A 20,937-nucleotide genomic window follows, 5' to 3' on the forward strand; every position below is an offset into this window, starting at 1 on the left:
CTCATTGGTCTGCCAGTGCTTTTTTAGCCAAGCAAGGTATTTACTTCTGCAAAAATTTTGACTTAGGGATGATACCAAAGAAGCTTTTTGTTTATTGCTATCTTCTCCATGTTTCTGTGGGAGACTTTTAAAAAGGGAAGCATGAGAAAGAATTGACCCAGGATGGTGAAACCTTAGAGGACAGATTTCTCTCGTTGCTGGTGATCTCTCTTCACAACTGCAGCTGATTTTTGTGCTGAATGGAAACAGACTTTTTGACTTCTAGAATGGTAGAGCTTCTATATACATTTTTGTTAATAATTCTTGAGTAAATATTAGCCTTTTTGGTTTTGGCTCCTACTTAACCAGCTTGAACGTGCTCTTGTATAAAATTACCACTACTACAGAAATTGCTCATTTGAACAAAATGATTTTTTCACAAGCAAGCAGTACAAAATGTGTGTAAAAGCTTTTCCTTTTTGGAAGAAAATGTTCTTTTATCAACTTTCAGTAAAATCCAGGACTTGCATATGAGATACACTGAAGGGACATAAAAGATGAAGCTCAACATACAAAGACAAATTAGCAAGAGTGTGTTTGCTCATGAAAGTGATTGAAAAACAGAATTATCAGTGTGCAAACAAGTTAACACTTGTGAATACCTGTTTGTCTTCTCTCCTGCATCCATCCATCCCTGAATGCACTGACGTGTGGAAAAGATAATTTGAAGGAGCTGGTGGGCTGGGACATCTACTGCCTCATTGCTCTAATTATGTGCAACAAAAATGATGTTGCTTGTGTGTGAAGTTGTATATGAAGATAAATTGCTTTCTTGGCACATGGAAGTGATCCTTCAGCCAGCCTGGCTGATGACAAGGTGAGGGAGCAGCGGTCAGGGTAGACGTTCTCCTGGTGTTGCAGGGGACCGGCCTTGTGTGTAATCTGCTTCCAGATTTTGAGGCTTTTGAAGTGATGGAGGTCCTTTAGTCCTGTGTTCCACAGGCTGCTCTGTGGGTGCCTATCTGGAGAGGCTCGTAAGTGGACTTGAAGCTGATGGGAAATGGACGGAGGCTGTTGCGCTCAGTTCTTGAATCTTGGTGCTGTTGTCCTCATGAACTGTTTTTTTGTGCTGACTGCTGCTTTGAGTTCTGCAAGTGGCCCTGAGTGCAGTGATTTCTCATATATGACAGCTGAAAGGAAAAATGCCCTAGACAGAAAAGTCTGTGTTTCCTTGATAAAGGAAGGCCATTTATTTAGTCATTTTACACTTGCAGTGACTCAGTTGACTTCACTGCCTGGATGATCAGATTTATACTAATCGCCAAAGAAACTGTACACTTCCTTCTGTTTCTCTGTAGAAATATTGATTTTGTCTAAATCAAGAGTAATTCTGTTGAAGTCAATTGAGTTACACTGTGGTGAATGGGAAAAGATGTAGGTCCGCTTTGTTTGAGTTTGCCTTGTGTGTGCTGCAGTTTTTAACCCCAAATGAGTCACAGAACAGGGAGGGACATCCTGCTAGGGCAGAGTCATGGCAACCACTGCTGTTGTCTGCAGTATTTTTTTTTCTCTCTGCCAGTTAGTCCACCCTACTCTGCCTATGGCTGTTGCCTGCTTTAATGTCTTTTGGTCATTGCTTTTTTTTTCTGTTCTTTCTAAATTGCACAGGTCTGTGGACAGTATCCCTATGGGTTTGTCTGCGCTGTGGTGGACACTTGCCCTTTAGAGAGAGAGTTGCTGTGTTTACTGTAAGAAACTAAGGTGGCAAAGATGTCTAAAGCAGTGATTTTGCTTGAGTGCCTGTATATGCTTCCTGTATACCTCAATCATTTGCATACAATCCCAGCTCCATCCCAGGCCCTTGTAGGGAAATCTGTGGCTGTGTTGCAAAGGGAAACTTCAGGAAGCCTGTCGTGACTCAGGGTTCATCTTCACAAAGGGGAAGGCGCGTGTTATGGCTCAGGCTCTCTCCCATGGGAACAATCTTAGTGAAAGGAAGACGAGGATAAAGAGAGGGAGTAGGACCAAGGGTAAACGGATGGAGTAGCACCGAGAGTAAACATGGGGAGTAGGCCCGAGTATAAAGAAACGGTGTAGGACTGAGGGAAAACACAGGGGGAGTAGCACCAAGGGAAAACACGGGGAGTAGGACCGAGGGTAGACGTTGGGAGTAGGACCGAGGGTAAACAGATGGCAGTAGCACCGAGGGTGGACGTGGGGAGTAGCACCGAGGGTGGACGTGGGGAGTAGCACCGAGGGTAGACGTGGGCAGTAGGACTTAATTTAAAAACTTAATTTAAAAAACAACTATCTTTTTCTTTGTCTCTAGTCTTTCTTGTATTCTTACAGTCTGGGGGCAGGGGGAAAGACCTTTCTACCTGAGGCTATGTCAGACCAGATTTGGAAGGACCAGGCAAATGCAGCTTGTGTCTGCCTTTAGCTCTGAATCGAATTCATTCTCAGGGCTGAGCAGTACCCGTGTGCATTTGTCTGTCTGGCCCTGGAGCCAGTGCTCTGCTTTGCCTGGGCCATTGATTAGATGACTGTCCAGAGTGAAGGACCACCTATGTCCTGCAGTGCAGCACTGCATATTAACCTGGCTGTGTTTTATTTCAGAGAGGAAGCTAGAGAGCCGGACTCCTGGAGTACCCTGTCTCACATAGTGCACTCAGGGGACTACTGTGTGAAACACCACCGGGGTCTCGATGTCTACGTGCTGACAGCTGAAACCCAGCAAGGGCGAAAGGGCAGCTTGGAGGATGACATACGGCAGCTTCGGAAGCACATGCAGAGCCACGAGCACACGGTAAGGAAAAGGAGCGGGTGATTAAACAGGAACGTACCCAGGGTGTTTGCTGCTGGCTTTCAGAGCAGACTGCTGTCTGATAAGGACGTCCCACTCAGGCAGCCTTTGGGGATGTATTTACAAATGAGTCTAGATGTTTTCTCTGGATGTCATTATCAAATATCCAGGCAGACATGTGCCCCTCTGCTTCTTGACTGGAGACAGGGATGAATCTGAGGAAATTGCTTTAGCAGGCAAGTCTTCTCTACGGGCTCCAGCAGCAAAAGTCAAGCAAGCTACGTGCCAGGCTGGTGGGACCTCTCTGTGCTCCTGGCTCGTGCCAGGTCCCCAAGAGCAGCTAAGCTGAGAGTTGTGTGCAAAGGACCAGAAACCTTCCTTATAGCACAACATCCTTCCGGGGTGGCTAGGAAGCAAAAGGTGTGGTATTTAAATAGTGCTAGTCCTGGATTTTTTTGTTCCTTTCTTTAGGAAAGGGGAGAACCATGGTCTGTAGGCAGTAGGCTAGGAACAAGTTTTGAGGAATTGGCTGCTCTCGTCTTTCTCTAAGCTTTACTACTCCTGATCTCAGCAGAAACTGATGGCATGAGCAGCAAACCAGAGCTAACCATAAAGTCGCCTTACTGTGCTTCTCCTTTCCACAGAACAATGCTAAAACCTGGTCTGTGTGTCAAGCTTGTTTTTTGTTTGCTAGTGCAAGAGCCAGATGGGTGCAATTTGTCTGACAATGAAATCAGAAAAGGCTATGTTTAGATGCTTTTTTTTCTTTCTTTCTTTCTTTCCAACACTGTTTCACTTCACATCTAATCTGATTTGTATTTGGAAAGCAGCCCTATAATTATTTCATTTAGGTTCATTCAGGGTCAGTTAAAAGCCATTTGGCTTCCTCTGGAGAAGGCTGTATTTTTCAGGCTCTCGGCAGGGTGACTTCACTGTGAGGACGTGGGGCTCCCGCCGCCCCTCCTTTTGCCTGTTCCTAAACGAGTGTCACTTTTGTCTGCGTCTGTCCGTGCTGGCTGGAAACCAGTCGAGCAGTCTCGTGCTGGGCTGCGGGGTTGTGGCCGCTGAAGTGCTGACATGCTGTCCAAGCTGCTTCATTTGCACACAAAAAAAAACCCCGTCCAGCCCTCGCGTTGCTGTGCTGGAGAGGTTGGCTTTGCAAGACAGCGCTGCCTTCCTCCCCGTCACTTGTAACAAGTCACCTGTCTTGGAGCATCTCGTAAAACTAGAGTGTGCACGAGGATGAGAGCGTGCGTGGCAAGATGGGCAGAGGGACGGATTTAAACAGGATGATCATCACAAGCACCAGAAGGGCATTTAGTGGCCTGTGATTCAGTGATTTGGTGGCAGTGGTCATGGTTTGCAAACCTCAGTAATGTGGAAAGAATAGTTAAAGTGATAGCTGTAAAGGAACAGCAATAATTTTAGCCACAATTTGTATATGCAACAGGTAGAAGTTCTCTGTGCTGCCTCAATTATGATACTGATCTTTTGTAAACTGGGGGGAAAAGGGTCTTTAATTGGAGCCTTCTAGCATTAAATTTAATTTCTCCAAGAATTTTCAGAGGCTTGAACAAAATCAAAAGGACCCTGCTTAGGTTAAACTGCTAAACTTTATGTATTGTTTGAAATTGCCTATGAATAAATGCAAAGTAGAAATAGTTTGAAAGAGATCATTAGAACATTAATATTGCATTGCCTGTAATGCATAGGAGCTGCCCTCCTATTGAATAAGAAACCAATGTTACCTCAGAAAGCTTGCAATGTAAAGCCCCGAGCCAAGGTTTCATTGTATTAATCCAACCAAAAATCTGGGAGACTTTTGACACAACAGATACACTGGAACAAAAATGCAGGTTACACAGGAATTGAGAACATTGCTGCTGCTCCACAATACAGCACATATTAATTTTAACAGTATGCTACCAGTCTCAAGTTTTTATTTCCATTTGGGAGATAAGTTCCAGATTTTTATTTATGTATGCCTTTCTCAGCAACAGATTGCACTTGGGCAGAGTGGGTCATCATCAGCCTGTTCCAATGTTTGGAACAAAATTTCCATCAGTGTAGCAAAACTGAGCAATACTGAGCAGAACTGTGGTGCATATTTGAGCAGGAATCTGGAGTTGCTCTTGAGCAGCATTTGCTCAAGACCTTTGGGACTAGACTGGTATATTTTTGCATTATTTGTTAATGTTAACTCAGTTAACTGTTATGTTAACTGAGTTTGAGTTTACGTGCACTCATGAAATATGACTACAGCTGCTGGAAGGGGAATTACAAAGATGACAGAGCCAAAACTCTTCTCAGCAGTAGCGTATGGTCTACTGTGGGGCTAGAGGCACAAATTTCAGCTTGGGATAGGGGTCCATACTCACTAAGGGAGTGGTGCAGCACTGGAACAGATAACTCAGAGAATGCTGGAAACTCCATCATTGGAGGCTTTCAGCTTGGCGATGCAGAGTACTGGCTGACCTGATCTTGTGCTGCAGATAGTCCATCTTCAGGCAGGAGATTGGAGTAGACAACCTCTGAATGCTCCTTCAAACCAACGTTTCTGTCATTCTGATGATTTCTGTATTAGTGACGTTACGAGACCACAAGTTAAACCAACCACTGCTGTATGTTTGTAACTCTGTCTGAGGTAGTGCATCAGGATGGCAGGTGACACACTAAATATTCTATTGCATTATTTTGATAAAGACTTTGTGTGTAGGGGATATACTTTAAACGTGTGGCAGAACAAAACAATCATGTTTTTTTCCACTTTTTTTTTTTTTTTTTTTTTTTTTTACAGAATATAAGGAAGCAGACAGGATCTGCACTGAGAGACTCTGTTAATAGTTGTGATAGAGGAACAGAGCCAGATGGTCACCCAGTCACTGCATCTCAGAGCCTAAAAGAAATGGCAAGAGAAGGAGGGAAGGAAAATCCACCCGATCTTGTTCAACTTGACAACAAGCAACTCTTGGCCCAAACCTGCCAGGAGGACAAGTGCAACAGCAAGATTTTGGGAGCTGCAAGCGATACATCAAGTGACTTAGAGATCCTGGGGGTTGCAGAGAGCTCCTGTGAAAGTAAAAATACAGTGACGTTGACTAAAAAGGAAGAGGAGGAGCCTACCCCTGTTGCAAACTCTGGAACAGTATCAGACAAAAACGACAGCACGCTCAGCCTGTGCCTGGCCGTAAATGGAGCTGTAAGTCTCCCATCCTGTGGAAATACAAATGAGGAAGTTGGAATGACATCTGCTGGAGTTGTTCTAGATCCCGCCACCTTGTGCAGTAAAGATAGTACCCATCAGGAAGCGCACGTTGCTGAAGAGCACGCGGCTGAAAGTGCTGTTACAGTGGCTGAAACTGCAGACAAAACCCCAGCTTCCCCTGTGGATGTGGCCATGGGCCAAACTGAATGCAGGAACTGCGCAGGGACGGCTGATAAGTCTCCCGGACGGCAGCAGGTAGAGGATGGGATGTCTGAGACCAGTGAAATGCGGAATGCAAATCTAAAAGAGCAACACACAGCTAAGGAAGAGTCAGCCAGTGCTGCTCAGCCCTTGCTCGGTGATTTTAATGGCACTGACTGTGCAGATGAGGATGCAACTGTGCAAGCGATGCCGGCATGTGACAGTACCAGTGCAGATGTTGGCACTGATGATCTCTCTGTTGGCCTTTGCAAGACCAGTGATAACAGCAAGTCCGGAGCAGACTCATGCACTGATCTGGTAAACAACGGCTTCCTAGAAAGTTCAGGCAATTCCCTTGCCAAAGAGAGGCAGGATGTCACTGTGAACACTGAGGCAGCATTGCCAGCAGTGAATGGCGTGAAGGCACCAAAACATGATCCTGTTTTGGAAATCCATGCCAGCAGTAAGGATGGGAAGCATGAAGAGCAAGTAGAAGATGATAGCATGGATGCAAAATCTAGCTCGCTGTGCCCAGGAGGCAGTGTGGAAATTGATGATGCTAATGCTAAACCTGAAAGTGACGAAACTGATGGACTTGCTCAAAGCAGTGGAGAATGTGTGTGTTGCCAGGAGGGGAGCAAGAAAAGCGAATTTGCAGCCCAAGCCGTGGAGGGTAGCGGAGCCCGTGAAGAGGAAGCAGTAGGAGCTGATACCAGCTGCGGAGGGAGCTCTGTTTCTGCAAACGGAGGTCAGGAAGTTGCTAACTGCCGCCCTTCTGCAGATGCAACTGGCGCAGGAGATGAAATGGGTGACAGCACAAAATTAGACACTGCTCAGGAGAGCAAGCACGAGATGGGGTCATCCCCTCTGGGAGATCCGAGTGCGCGGCTGCAAGAAGAAGAGCCCCCGGGAGCCAAAGCAGCGAGCGCAGAAAGCGCTGCGGGGCAGGAGGGGCTCAGCGCGGAGGCCGCGTTGCCACTGTCACCACGTGAAGGCGCTGGGCCGGCTGCTGGCGGGGAGGCAGCCGCTGCAGTGGCACCTCCCGGGCAGGAGGCAGCTCTGCAAGGTAATGACCCTGACGGGCGTGCGAGTGCCAAGGGCGCAGGCCCGGAGCCGGGTAATTTTGTAGGCACACCCAGCGTAACTCATAGCCAAGGTGCTAAACAAAACCAGGAAGCGGCGGCAGCCGCGGCGGGGCTGCCTGGCCCGGGCAAAGCTGCTGCACGAGCTGCCCGGGCCCTCGATCATGAGGGAGAAGGGGGCTCTCCGGAGCAGAGCTGCTCCCGACAGGCTGACGAAGGCAAAGCCGAGCCTCAAGGAGAGGCCGGCATGGAGAAGGCGGTATTGGAGGAGCTCGTGGCCGCTGCTGTGAGCGCTGCCGGCAGCCCGGAGGGGCCCGCGGCAGGTGGCAGCACCGCAGGCGCTGCCGGGCCCGGGGAGGCCCGCGGGGAGGAAGTGCGCGAGGCCCTGGATGCAGAAGTGGCCGGGCAAGGCCCCGAATCAGGCGACAAGTCAGCGGACGCGGCGGGCAGCACCGGTGCGGATGTGGGGCCCCAGCCAGAGCACGGTCCCCATCGAGGAATCTCCCTGTGCAGCGTCAGCCCGGAGCTGAAGGATCCGTTGGACATGGAGACACCCGTGGCCGCCTCTGAGGACCAGGAAGCGTTCCGGGTGGTGGCGGTGCCCCCCACAGCGACATATGCGGATGAGCAGGAGGACATGGAGAGCGTGCTTCCCAGGGCCGCGCTTCAGCCCATCGCCGAAGAGCCCACGTGCGACAGCGACTCCAGCGCGGACACGGTGAGCCCGGCCGGCGAGGGCCAAGCCGGGCCCGGAGCGACGGCAGCCCAGGAGGAGGTTGTGGCTGCTCCTGATGGATGCGAAGCGAAGCAAAGCAAAGCCACGGCGGCACCGACCTGCTCGCAGGCTCCGTGCTGCCTAAATGCTGTTGAGTCACCAGTAAACGTGGGAGTGAAGAGCTCGCTTTCGGCAGATGATGGCTTCGCTCTGGATAAAGTTCCTAAAATGGTAAAAAGTTTTGATGCGGTCGTTTTTGCTTCAGAGACACCGTGTTCTCCTGAATTACCAGAAAAATTACCCCCATTGGATGCAGTGTCTAGCCCTAATGGAGAAATGGATCTAAGCTGCCCGGCAAAGAGGGGGAGCGTCAGCCCAGCGGCACGAGGACTGGAGCCTGCTGCAGGTATGAGAAGTACCCTCAGTTGGTTTTCTGAAGCACTGCAGGTGTGCGTGGGGTTTCATCAGACTGGAAAGGAAATAACTGCAAGGGGCCTGCTGTGTAGAGGAAGTGCGGGGTTTTTTCCAAAAAGGAAGAAATCTAAAGTTAGATATTGCAGTCAGCTTAAATGCATGGCTTTTGGCTGCCACTGGAGGTAAGAAAAGGGCATCCTCACAAATCTGCAGAGACTTTTTTGCGTGTCTTCTCTATGGAGCAGGGACAACAGGACGGGGAAAAAAAGCTTGCTGTATCTTCAAGCAATATGCCCTCCTTTGGGTGCTCAGTTTATTTGCTTGTTGCTAATTTGAGCTTTTCCATCAGTTTTGCCCTTTATTCTTGCGCAGAGCCTATTAACAGCACCATCTTAAAGTTTCTTTTCCAGCCTGCTGACACAGCTGCTCGTGTCCCTCTGAACTGTGCAAAGCCACTTCCTAATTGGTGGTATTAGGTCATTTAAAAAAGCGAGCGGGCCCTCCCTCCCCCTGCTCCCTTTTCCTGCCTGCGAAGCTTTTGTCCGGCAAAGCGGCAGCCTTGTTTTCCAGTGCGTTCAAGCGGGGCCGGCCCTCGGATGCTCCCTGCCTTCCCTGCCGCCATCGGCTGCCGAGCGGCTGACGCGGGGCAGAGGTGGCTCTTTGGGGACCGCTTAGACTTGGTGCAACATGAGCTAGGAGGCAACGTCATCAGGTAACTCCAAAAAGGAAAAAGGGGGAGGGAGTGGGGGGAAACAAAGGGATGAACTGAGTGAAAAAGAAAGGATTTTCTCCCTCTAGTCCAGAATTAAATCATAGGTGGATTTGCTACTGAAACATGGAGCTAATCTGATCTTTATATTCCACCTGTTCGGGCAGCTGTTAAGTGTAAGCAGCTGGACTTCTTCAGCTGCCAGTATTTTCTTTGCTATGAGAAAATTGTACGGTGCATCTTCTTCCTTTTCCACCACAGTATAAGCAAATGAGCAAAGAAAGTTAGAAAAGGTGTAAAAGATCTAAGGTGTAAAAGGTGTTAGAAAGGTGTAAATGATTTAAATCATGGAGTTTGAAAGTTGTAAAGATACTTCTCTGCTTCATGCTGGGAGTTTTCTCCTCAATCTGAAGGTAGAATAGAGTTGTGGCAGCTGATTTGGCCTGATATTTGATAGTAGAAGAACTGAGGGGGGCAGGGGAAAGGGTTGATTATTTGGGGCTCACTGATGGCTCCAGCAAACACTTTTTTGCCTTGAGTTTCAGTTTATTAGAAGAAGTTTATTAGTCAGGGGATAATTAGTGAACATGTGCCACACTCTCTAAGTGTGGATTAGAAAGCTGTTTTTAAAAAGCAAGCTATTTTTGTGCGCTGGCAGATTGACATTTCAATGGCAGGGGGGTGGCTGTAAGGCAATACCTGGCAGGGACGTTGGCTGCTCGGGGCGTCTTTCCCCCCGCGCTCTGTGGGCCCAGGCGTTACTGCCCAGGGATGTATCCAGCTTGGATTTCTGGGGCCGTGGCATTGTGTAGAGCCCTTCCTTTTAAGACAAAGGACTAGACAGTCCTATAAGCTAGTAACAAGAGTAGGAAAAAATACCTTTCTTTTATTAAGGCATCATTCTGTGCTAGGTTTTTAGGAAGGAGAAGGTGATACTTGTGCAGATATTCTTGCTGATTTGGAATGTGTATGGACTGAGTGTTTAAAGATCTTGGAGTACAGGAGTGCTCTCTCCATAAGGAAGAGTTGCTTATTGTGCTGTGATGCTGCACAAGGGGCACTCTCAGCTAGAATGGCCTCTTCCAAGGATTCATGCTGTTGTATTATGTTATGGAAGTCCCCCAAAATGTTCACTTAAAGCAAAGACATTCATAGATGTTCATAGACAAAGCATAGTCCTCTGAATCCAAGCTTGCCATATGATATACTTAAAAAAAACTTGCCTCCTGTAGAGTGGAATCTGGAGCTTTGATATGACACTAATTCAAGAGAGCGAAAAACTTGTTGCTTTTTAGTATTACTGTGTCCATTCTTCCTGCCAGTACCAGCTGGGCTTTGTGCAGCACACAAAGTGCAACTGCCTCCTGCAACAGCCTGCAGCCCTTTGCACGAGTTCTCTCTTTTGTTTCTGTTTCAATGTTGGGCTCTTTTCCTTACGACCTAAGGCTTATTTACTTAGTGTTTATTCTGTGTCTGTGCAGGAGCAGTTTCTGCTCAGTAGAATGAATCGAATCTTTTTCGGATAGCCTAGAATAAAGTCTTTCCAACGGAAGTGTAGGTCATGAGGCCATTTCTCAGAAACATGTGTGGTCAGAGGTTTTTATTGTCTGCCTAAATAGTCAGAGATGGAAGCAGCTGATATTGCTGTTGCCTGTACTTCAAATCATAGGTTTTTATTTTTAAGTTATGTTATAAAATTACTCCTAAATATATCCTTGTTTATCTCATCACCTTTTATTACATTCAGACTATTCTAAAAATAGAGACCTCAAAGGGCTAATTGTCTTATCCTGATAAATATCTAATGAGTGCTCAGCAAATTGAAGGAAGTTGAAGAGACAAGAAGATCCAACTTTTCGTAAGGCAGCTGCTCGTGTTGCTATAAGCTTTTGAGTCAGAACTCCGTTGCATCTGAGTAATAGGTTCTCCAAGCACGTTATTTACAAGTCAGGCGGGTGTCTACTATTCCTTCAAAACCAAGCAGTTAGGACATGAAAGCAGACCTCAATAGCCAGGCTGGGCAAGAAAAGAGGAAACGGGGTATGTCTGAGCAACACAGCTCTGCTGACAGAACGCCTACAGGTAGATGCAAAAAGTGACTCTGGCAAGGTTAGGCTGTATAGTTGGGGCTGGATATCTTAAATTAGCAAACACTGTGATCAGAACGCTGCAGGACATCAGAATGTTGCATGCGCTGGTCACCTTATCTCCTCAAATCTAACACAAGGGAGAGGAGCATAAATAACATTTCTGCTTCTCAAACACTGTGATCGCTAGTTTTTCTTCTCGATGAAGTTTCCCTAATGACTCTTTTGAAAGGTCTCAGTCTTTAAAGACATTCCTTGCCAAGTAGAAATGTCACCTTATTCTGAATTTTAAAAGCCTTCAGCTTGTTCTTACTGAAGGCATTTTCCCTATGGCTGCATGGGAAGGCACTTGCTACAGCTTTCATCACCTTGTAGAGCAGCAGGATGAATCAATAACAAATATCACTAACAGTACAACATGTGCAATGATGAACTCGTGCCCCAAAGGCCTCTGTGATAGTATTAAAATACTAGTAGAGTGCTCAGGATTATGTGTTTCTAGGGGGAAAAGAAATGGTTCCTTCCTGTTGGCAGAATGCAAACACCATCCTCTTGGATTTCATCCTGAGGGTGGTACGGAAGTCAAAACACAGATTCGCCTGTGTCCAGCGTCAGCACACAACAGCGTTTCTGGTGTTTGAAACTCTTGATTTTTATCTAGACTGACAGTGAAAGGGAAGGTCAGATTTTGCTGGGATTGAGCTGATGAAATGTTAATGGAAGACCTGAAGAGGAGCAGTGTTCATGTGCAGGACGTCAGAATGCTGCAAGCGCTGGTCACGTTATCTCCTCAAATCTAACACAAGGGAGAGGAGCATAAATAACATTTCTGCTTCTCAAGTGGGGAAGCAGAGGCTCTCAGCTGCTTTAGGGACTTCTTCACATGCACAGAGGAAATCCCAAGCAGAACTGGGAATGTTCTGATATTTTTCTGAGGCCTAGTGCTGTGTTTCAGTAAATGGCTTGCTCCTCCAGCTGTTTTGCATCCTGGGGTGTCTTTGTGCTGCCCGCTTCACCCATTCTCAGTATGCCAGCAGTTTCAGCTTCCTGTGTTCTAAATTTTGGACAAATCCTAAACAGTTGTGGCACACTTCTGCCTGTGGGATGTGCCCCTGGAATGGGTAAGGCTTCCTCTCTGGGTACTAACATGGAGTCATTTGCTCCAACCCTGAGTCGTTCTCATCGTGGCCTTGATCACTGCGTTGCCAACAAATGGGATTCTCAGAAATTTGTATCTTTAGCTCTGATTTTGGAGAGTCTGCCGCTAGTAACACACAAACTCATCTACTGGAGACAAAATTATGGTAATTCGACTTAATAGTTTGGAATTAGTTTATCAGTAGTACGCTGCAAATTTGTTACCTTTTATTATTATCACAATATCTTTACATTAATTCCTGATACGTGTCATGAGAGTCATTAACATAGCAATTTTTTTTAAAAAAAGAGCATGATGGCTTTAATTTTTATGCCAAGGAAAAGTAGCCAGAAAGGAAGCCCTATTGAATGGTGGCTGGTAGAAGCTTTCATGTCTTTGCTGGGCAGAGAGAACAGCTGGGACATGTTTGTGCCACCACACAGTGGTGACACTATCACGGTGGCACGAGGAAGGGGGAAACCAGTTGTAAACTCCCCAGGGAAGGGTTTGTCTTCCTAGTCCAGAGATAAAATCATCTTCCCTAAGGCAGTGCAGAAGAACTACTTTTTTGAAGCTGCTATATTGAACACTTGAAATATCAATCAGTAAGACAAGTCTCATTTCTTGTGTTGTGCTTAGGCTATGGTAAGAAGAAAAAGGCAAAAATTCTGATTGTGCAACTAGACTAGGGGGAGCCAAATTTTAAAAAGCACAGGCAAATACCTGCAGATAAGCTCAGCTTCGCCTAGAGCCTTTTAGGCGTTCTGCAGCCTTCGCTTTTGCTTGTGCTCGCTGCTGTTTCATAGTTTCCTTCGGTCCCAGACACGATAGTTGTTAAAACTAATAACAAACAAGCAGTGAAGACAGGAATGAAACCAGATGTTGGAAGTAAAATGGACTTGTTGAAGGCTGGGGATTTTGGGGAATTTTTTTTCTTTTTCTTTTTTTTTTTTCATTTTTTTTGAGACTGGTTTGAATAAACAGAAAAATATCACCAGCACTGGGAGAAGTTTGTTTTAAATTGCCTGTGCGAACCCTCTGTTTTTACAGGGAAGCTGGAAATGAAAACTGAAGACGAGGTGGATTTTTTGAAAGATCAGGAAGAGAGTGCAGCCTGTGAGGCAGCGGTAAGTGTCCCTTACATGTTGTTACCTTGTATTTTTCTGTGCCTTTTAAAGAACTGTCAGCAGTGCTGTGGACTGCCACCTAAACGGCTGATTTCCTTTCTCTCCTCTTTGCAAGGCTAAACTTAGTTGTTCATTGTGACTTCTTATTTTAGCCTCCTGAAAATAGCATGACCTTTTTTTGGAACCTTTTATTTATTTTAAGACCTTTCATTTTTAAAACACCCTGGCTTGCGCCGTATTTAGGTTGTCTCAGTCGGAGCGATGCAGTTTGACCCCATAGGTTTCCTCTGCTGCAGCCTTGTTTCAAAATCTGAAGGAACAAGGTTATTTTTGCTCTTTGCTGCATCCCCAAGACCCAGCTCCCAGATAAGAGGGATGCCCATAGAGGGTAAGAGGTGGGATGGGCGCTGTGGGACAGCCCTGTTTCCAAGCAAATGGTGCTTTCCTGGGATAGAAATGTGCCTTGGAAAGACGTGCAGGGATCAAACAGGAGGGAAAACCCCACCTACCCAATGCAGGTGACCCTAGAGAAAGGCCCTGCAGGAGATCTGAAATGCGTTGGCTTGGCTTTGTGCTCCCACTTCCTCTGCAACCCCATGCCTTGCTGTTTTTAAGACTTATATGTCTGCAATAACATATAAGTGTGTCAGGCTTGACAGGGATGTAATTTTGATTTAAGAGTATGTATTCTGCTTCATCAGAAGCTGTCTTTGTCACTCTTACCTTTCTTTCTTGGAGCATTTGCTCGTAGATGTTAAACATAGGTTCTTCTTCCTGAAAAAGCCCATGTTTTGCAAATGCTAATTTGCTAGCAGCCTGTGTTGGTGCACGTTGCCATTAAGCAGCTGTGTTTGTGCGTTAGCTTGCAATTACGAAGCTGTTAAAAGAGAAAATATTGTGGAGATGAGTTAACATTACAGGGTGGAGCACCAAAAACTTTGCTCATCCCACAGTAAAGCTCTTTAGGCAGCACAACAGTCCTGCCAAAGCTTGTAATAAAATCAGGTTAATTTTGTTTTTAACAAGTTAAGGCTTAATTTCTGTAGTTGTTAGCTCAGTGAGTTAACCAGGGAATAGAGCTAATAACTCTCCAAGCTAAAATTTGTCCTAATAAATAAGTCTTTCGTATTGAAATGTTTGAATGTAAAGGTGCTAATTTTTTTTTAGCCACCTTTTATTGTGGACAATTTTCATGACTAATACTTGGGCATCTGGTAGCAAAGGAAGGCGTGATTAGAAAATGCAAATAGGAACCCTGCCTGTGTCTTATTTCAAGCAGCCTTCCTCTTGAATGAGGAAAAGGGAGAAGGGATTGAAGTCTGCTTCCATTTTGCATGTTTTACATGCATTTAATTTCGTGTATGTGTGTTCTCATCTCTTCTTTCCTCCTCTTTGCTCCCGCTTCACCCAACACCTCTTTAGAAATCTGGCTTTTCTGGTGCGGCACTGGGAGTGTCGGGGGAATGGAAAATTTGCTGCAGGAGTGACAGGGTTTCCTGTTGCTACGTTCAACAGAAACAAAATAACAACTGCTCTATATTAAGTTCATTTTTTTAAAAAAAAAAACAGCACCAGACTTATAAATAGAGCTTAATTCACACATGTAGATTGAGCAGGGAGCGGGCCAGTGAAAGCAAACATGAGCTGCGTGTCTCCTGCCTTGTGCTTTGTCTCTGCTTTATTCCATGTTGACTTTCCATAGCCAGCAGTCTTTCAGGTGCTCGTTGCCTTCTCATTACTGGGCCAATTTTGTGGTTAGTAAGAGCGGCTTGCTTCACTCGACACAAATAGAAATGTTGTTCCTTGCATCTTGCCGTGGAGTGCGGTGTGTTTTAGGATGTAGTGCTCTCGAGAGCCTTGGTTAAAGCAGTTTGGGAGATGCATTAGCTCTTGGCCCATAGGTGGGCATTTTGCACAGTAATATTCATCAACATGCGATGTGGAAAGCAGTTAATGTATTCAGACTATAAAAAAGCTTTTGGAGAAAGAAATTTCTTTTATTTTTGAATCAGTTGGGATGACAATAAGCTTAAACTTGTTGGAAAGAGAAGAGGAGAAAATCTTTCATTTGAATTAGTTTCTTAACACAAGGAATTGTCTGGATTCTTGGTGCCAAGAACTGTACTCAAGCGTTGCTTGTATAAGATCCACATGCTTTCGCCTATAGCCACTTCAGAGGAGGGTGCCTGAGAGAGGCACTTGTGCATGTCATGGAAAAGTTGCAGCTGAAAAGTGTTTAGGAAAATAATGGCTTTCAGGGTTATAAACACTGAAAAGAAAATAATGAAAAAATGAGTTTTTTAAAGTGACTGTTTCTTAAATCTCCAGAATATTTTCTTTGAGTTTTTATTTATTCTGTTTTAGAAGTTCTGTAACAAGGATTTTTCAGGTTCCTCTCGTGATTAGCAGCCTGTGCTCTTAAGTGTCCGTTCTGCCTGGGACTCCATGAGTTCTCATCTTGCTCGTTCATTTGGCAGTGCTGAGCTGAGGTGATAACTGGATGGGATCAATTAAAATTGAACATTAGCACTTTTAAACTTGAACACTTTTCCATTCCAAACTCTAATGAGAAATCTACTTTGGCAGATACAAAATAATTGCTATTAAAATTACTTAAAAGTGTAGCATGGTGGCTCGAGCACTATCTTGCATAGAATGAAACTCAAGTAATATGATTTGTACTTTCATCTGTCTGATCCAGCTATTGCAGTAATGTGTGATACATCAGCAGTGTCACTTTCTGGGGAGAAACGACTTGTTTTGTTCAGTATTTTCAGTAATGATTTGGAAAATGGGAGTACATTTGTAATGATTACAGATGACGTCAGGCTGGGAGGGGTTGCCGGCGCTTGGGAGAATAGGGTAAGAACTAAGAATGAGCATAACAAATTGGAGAGCGTATCCAGATAGAGATCAAAATGTTACAAGGTGATTCATTTACAAAGAAGAAGTCAAAATGCATATTTACTAAGTCAGGATTACTGAGCAGGAAAGCAGTGGAGAGCAAAAGGCCCAGGATTTTAGTGGACCATAAATTAAGCGTGAATCATCAGAGAGAGGCTATTGCAAAAGAGACGCATCGTGTTTTGGGCTGTGTTAAAGGAGTGTCGCCTGTAAGACCCAGGAGGCAACTGGCACTGCTGAGGCCCCAGCAGGGAAAGCAAACCAACCTCTGGGTGTCCTGCCTGAAGGAGGCTGCAGACATACTGCAAGTGAAAATAGGAGGAGTGATAAATAAGAGAAAAGATTGAAATAATTAGATTTATTCAGTGTAATGAAAGCTATTGCGCAATATAGCACTCTTCCAGTATGTAAGCATCATTATTAAAGTTGCAGATTTCTGTGGCAGCTTAATTTACTGATTTGTTAATTTGCCAGGATGATTTAGATTGGATATTGAGAAAACTTCCTGTTATCATCATGAGGCCATGGGGAGACCACCAAGGAAGGATATGCAACCTCCTTTCCCTGCAAGCTGTTTAGGATAAGACAGACGGCAGCTGTCAGGGGCAGTGCCCTAGGTCTGTTGTTATCTGTGGGGTTTGATTTGTAGGTCCCTAAATTGTTGATTTTTTTTCTTTTTTCTTTCCTTCTCTTGCAATGGTTCCTGTGTGTTTCACAAAGGCACACACACAACATACCTGTGAGCTTGCTTTTCTTCATTGCCTTTTCCTTCGTTGCCTTTCCAAACCCTTGGAGAATCACAACCACAACCAAGAGTGAAAGCCACGAGTAGGTTCTTTAGGTAGCAGCAATAGCCCAAGCAATCTCTTGAGATCCTTTCTAGCCCTACGTGTTTCTGCAGAAGAAATTGTCTCTGCAGAAGGAATTGTCTCTGCCTGGGTGGGATTTTTTACAGCTGCAGCCTGTAAAGAGCTTCTGTGAAGGATCCAGTGCAGAGCTGCAGGAGTTAAGGGTATAAGGAGTTAAGGGTTTTCCCTTTGGCTACACCTTTCTGTGGCAGAGGATCCGTGGGAGTTGCTGCATGGGGGACCTGAGTAATTGGATTACGTTGTCCTGCTTCCAAGGACAATTTCTTTGTTCCTCCCAGCACAGAGAAGAAGCTGCCTGGCAAGTCCAGTTGAGTGCATGGAGGAAGGTGGAAGCGTGGAGAGTTAGAGGAGGAAGGACAGCAGAAGTGAAGGAGGGCAAGGGAGGAGGGAAAAGCTGCTGTAGATGATGGAGACAGGAACAGAGAATGAGTTGCATTGGGTAAAAAAAAAGTTTCATGGGTGAGAGGAGAGATTCCTGCAGCAGTGAGGTAGGTTTGGGGATGGAGAGTAGGTGAGAAGGCTGGAAGGATCCAGGGATTTGTCCTTCCCTCTGCCTATAGTCCTTTGGCTCTCTCTTCCCTGGAGCCAGCAGATAAGTGGTGCAGTTCTGGATTAGATGCACAGTGTGAAACCCTCTAGTGGCTGGTTTCTGGGGATGGGAAGAGGCTTTTATTGAAGCTGGTTGGTTAAGTCAAGCAGTCAACATAGTGCTTCATGGCTCAAAAATGCTGAGGCTCAATGGTGACTCAAAGCAAGGGGTCATTATAGTTCGGCAGGACGCAGTTTGGGGTTTATTTTCTTAGGAAAATAACTTCTTTCAAGAAATGTTCAGCCTCTGAAGCTGACCGCTCATCATGAGGAAACAGCAGAGCTCAGGTCACTAGTGCTCGCTGCAGCCACTTTGCATACATGTTCAGGTATGTATGTATGTGTGCTGTGCTAAGCTCTGTGGTGGCACGATTGCAAGCTACATTTTTCCAAGAGACCCAGGGAACAGCATGAAAAGCACCCGCCCGCATGGCTGAAAGGGTTGGTTATACCCAGATCAAAAGGGGATCCTGTGGCAGAAAGTGCAGGGTTGCCTTAGGGCTGGAACTACAAATATGGACAAAACATGCCTAAAAGGAGGTTGTCCCTAAGCTTGGCAGATCGAGAGGGTGACATACGCACTGGGTCAGGACGGTGGCTCCTCACCAGCAAGGTCCCTTCTCACACCCACCAGCATCTAGGCCAGATGCTGAACCCTCATCCGTGTTCGTGGCTTTGCAGAGCAGTCTGTTCTGTGCATCACAAAACACAGGCCACAGAGACTTAGAAATGGAGGAAAAAAATAAGGAACTCAAACCAGCCTGGGCTTGTTGTTGATGTTTACTATCCCTCCTGCTTTAGAGTCTGTAGCTGGAAAGCACTTACACAACTATCGTGAGGGAGGGATTTTGTCCTCCAGTTCATTTCTGTGGGTGCTGCAGTTGCAGTTCCTCCTTCTCCCGCAGGCTGCTAATCCTCATCCTGGTGCAGTGGCTTCCAAGTTCAGGCCGGATTCACGGGTGTTAGCAGGAGCAGCCGGAACGCAGCCGGCCGGCCAGATCCCAGGCTCGCTGCAGAGCGTCTGCTCGCAGCCTTGGCTCGCTGCAAGCAGACGTGTTTGCCTCCTTGCAGCCCTCGCTGAGCTTCAGAGCTTGTGGGCTACTTCTCTTCCCCTCTGCTTGCCCTCCCATCACCACAGGCCAGGCTTTTCAAACACCAAGGTTGCTGCAGATAGCCCCGATATTCTGTTTTATTTTAGAATTTCCGGCCAGCCCCCTCTGACCGCTGGGCTATTTGCTGCGTCCTGCCCAAAGCTGAACCCCATCAGCTGCTGCAGCAGAGCCTCCTCCTGCTCTGCAGACACACCACTGCAAGGCAGGATTAGCTAATCCGCCTTGCAGACTGTTAGTAAATGTGTGTTGCCAAACTCAGTTTTCCAGTCCCTTTGTTTTGTGCTTGGGAGCTGCTCTCCCGCTAATAAACCTCTGGCTCTGCCTTCCTCCCCATATCAGCTGCACAGGAAGTTTGTTCCTCAGCTTTGTCATACCAATTATCAAAAGCCTGACAAGCTACCTGCAGTTTAATTTCCCATCCGTAAATGCAGTTCTGCTAAATGCTGCCTCACGGGCAGGACTGTGTGTCTATTCCTGCGGTTGTCTCGATGGATACTGCTCAAAGGCAAGTTTTTTAGAACTTGAATCTTCTGCCATGTTTGTTTTTGACTTGGTTCAGAGAACAGATTTTAATTATATGAATTATTTAATACTAGTGTATTAGAGAAACTTTCTGAGGTCCTGTTTAGGATCAGGTTTGACCAACAAAGCTGGGAGATTTCCAATATGATAGAAGAAATACTGTTTTTTGGAAATCTTTTTTCAGTGGTTAGATATATTTTTTATGCAATCATAACAGTATGGATACATGAAATAATGGATATGTAAGACTGTTACCATGGCAAAGGAATGGCAACATTGAATATTGCACCTTTTAGAAGAAAATACTGTTTTGTTTTTCAAAGGTTCAATCTCCTGTATCATATGGATTCTTTTATTTGTATTTGAAATCTCTTAAAGTTTTGCGGTGTAACTGTTCTATGGTAGGCATGGTTACTACACCCTTAATTCCTAGTCTAAATATAAGGAAATTATGATGATAACAGAGGAGACCAAATGTGGACTATTCAGTGGAGACTGCAGTATTATGACAGAATAGCCTTTGGTGTATCACATCTTGGAGCTTTTATTTTTCTGGAAAAAAAAATCTGTCTGGCTCCATTCTGCTATTCTGGAAGTTGAAGTTGGCACCCTACAATTTGGAAAGCCAAACGTTTTCAGTTTTCTGTAAAGCAAGACTCTTCAGAGTTCACTGGGACTTACAGTGCCCTGGAGAAACAGCTTCCTAGCAGGAATCATTAATGCAACAACTAGGATTTTAGCTTCAGTTATCATTCCTATTGTGCTGGTGGTTTGTGAGGCATCATGCAATGCTTCTTCCCTCTTGCCATCCTACACTAATAAAGTTTTGTACGTAACATTTTTCTTCATTTTTCATTTTAACTATTTATCCAGTCATCATCTGAAGATAAATACGGGCATTTTACTACAGGAATTCAACATTTGTTAAGTCTAACAAATCGCATGAAGCTGCTCTGCTTTAAAAGTGCTGGTGCTCGAAGCTGAATATGTAACCTGAGGTGTTGGGGAGGAAGTGTTGAATAGCTGGGCATATTTTTAAGTGTTACTTTGGGTAATCTGATGTAGCAGACCACTGCTTTTTTAGGTATAGTTCGTCTGTGACAAGAAGGCTTCTGTGACTTGAGGAAAGTTTTCTCTCTGACAATTCATGCCAGATCTAGAAAGTCCCCTGCAAGGTGGGTTGCAGCAAGAAGGAACCTGTGTGGAGAGAGCCCCCAGCTAAGCATGGGGGGGAAGCGGAGAAGGTTTGGGGTTGGTTTGTTTTTTAATTTGGATAATTTCGGGATTTAGTCTGTTTATGTTGATGTCACTGAGTGATGGGAGCAAGCGGTCAGGAAGGAGAGGGAGGCACATTCTTCTCAAACTCCTTTAGTGCTCCGAGGACTTTGGTAGTGAAGTGCAGCCTGAAAAGGTCAGTGAGTGGTGGAGGAGTCTCAGTTCTCCATCACATAAAGATTTTCATCAGGTCCGGATGTCAAAATA

At 45.6% G+C, this 20,937-nt stretch overlaps 1 protein-coding gene across 1 annotated transcript in view; it reads left to right on the forward strand.

The window, feature by feature from the left end:
- The window catches only part of AKAP13 (A-kinase anchoring protein 13), a 158,670-nt gene that overhangs the window by 60,787 nt on the left and 76,946 nt on the right, over positions 1–20,937 (forward strand). The window contains exons 6-8 of the mRNA XM_088538629.1: positions 2,596–2,785; positions 5,580–8,391; positions 13,384–13,460. Of these exons, the coding sequence (XP_088394755.1) occupies positions 2,596–2,785; positions 5,580–8,391; positions 13,384–13,460 (3,079 nt within the window). The remainder of the gene's footprint in view (positions 1–2,595; positions 2,786–5,579; positions 8,392–13,383; positions 13,461–20,937) is intronic.

This window comes from Tinamus guttatus, unplaced genomic scaffold (genome assembly GCF_059628265.1).
Source record: "Tinamus guttatus ecotype Peru unplaced genomic scaffold, ASM5962826v1 Tinamus_guttatus_pri_ptg000004l, whole genome shotgun sequence".
Lineage (NCBI taxonomy): Eukaryota > Metazoa > Chordata > Aves > Tinamiformes > Tinamidae > Tinamus > Tinamus guttatus.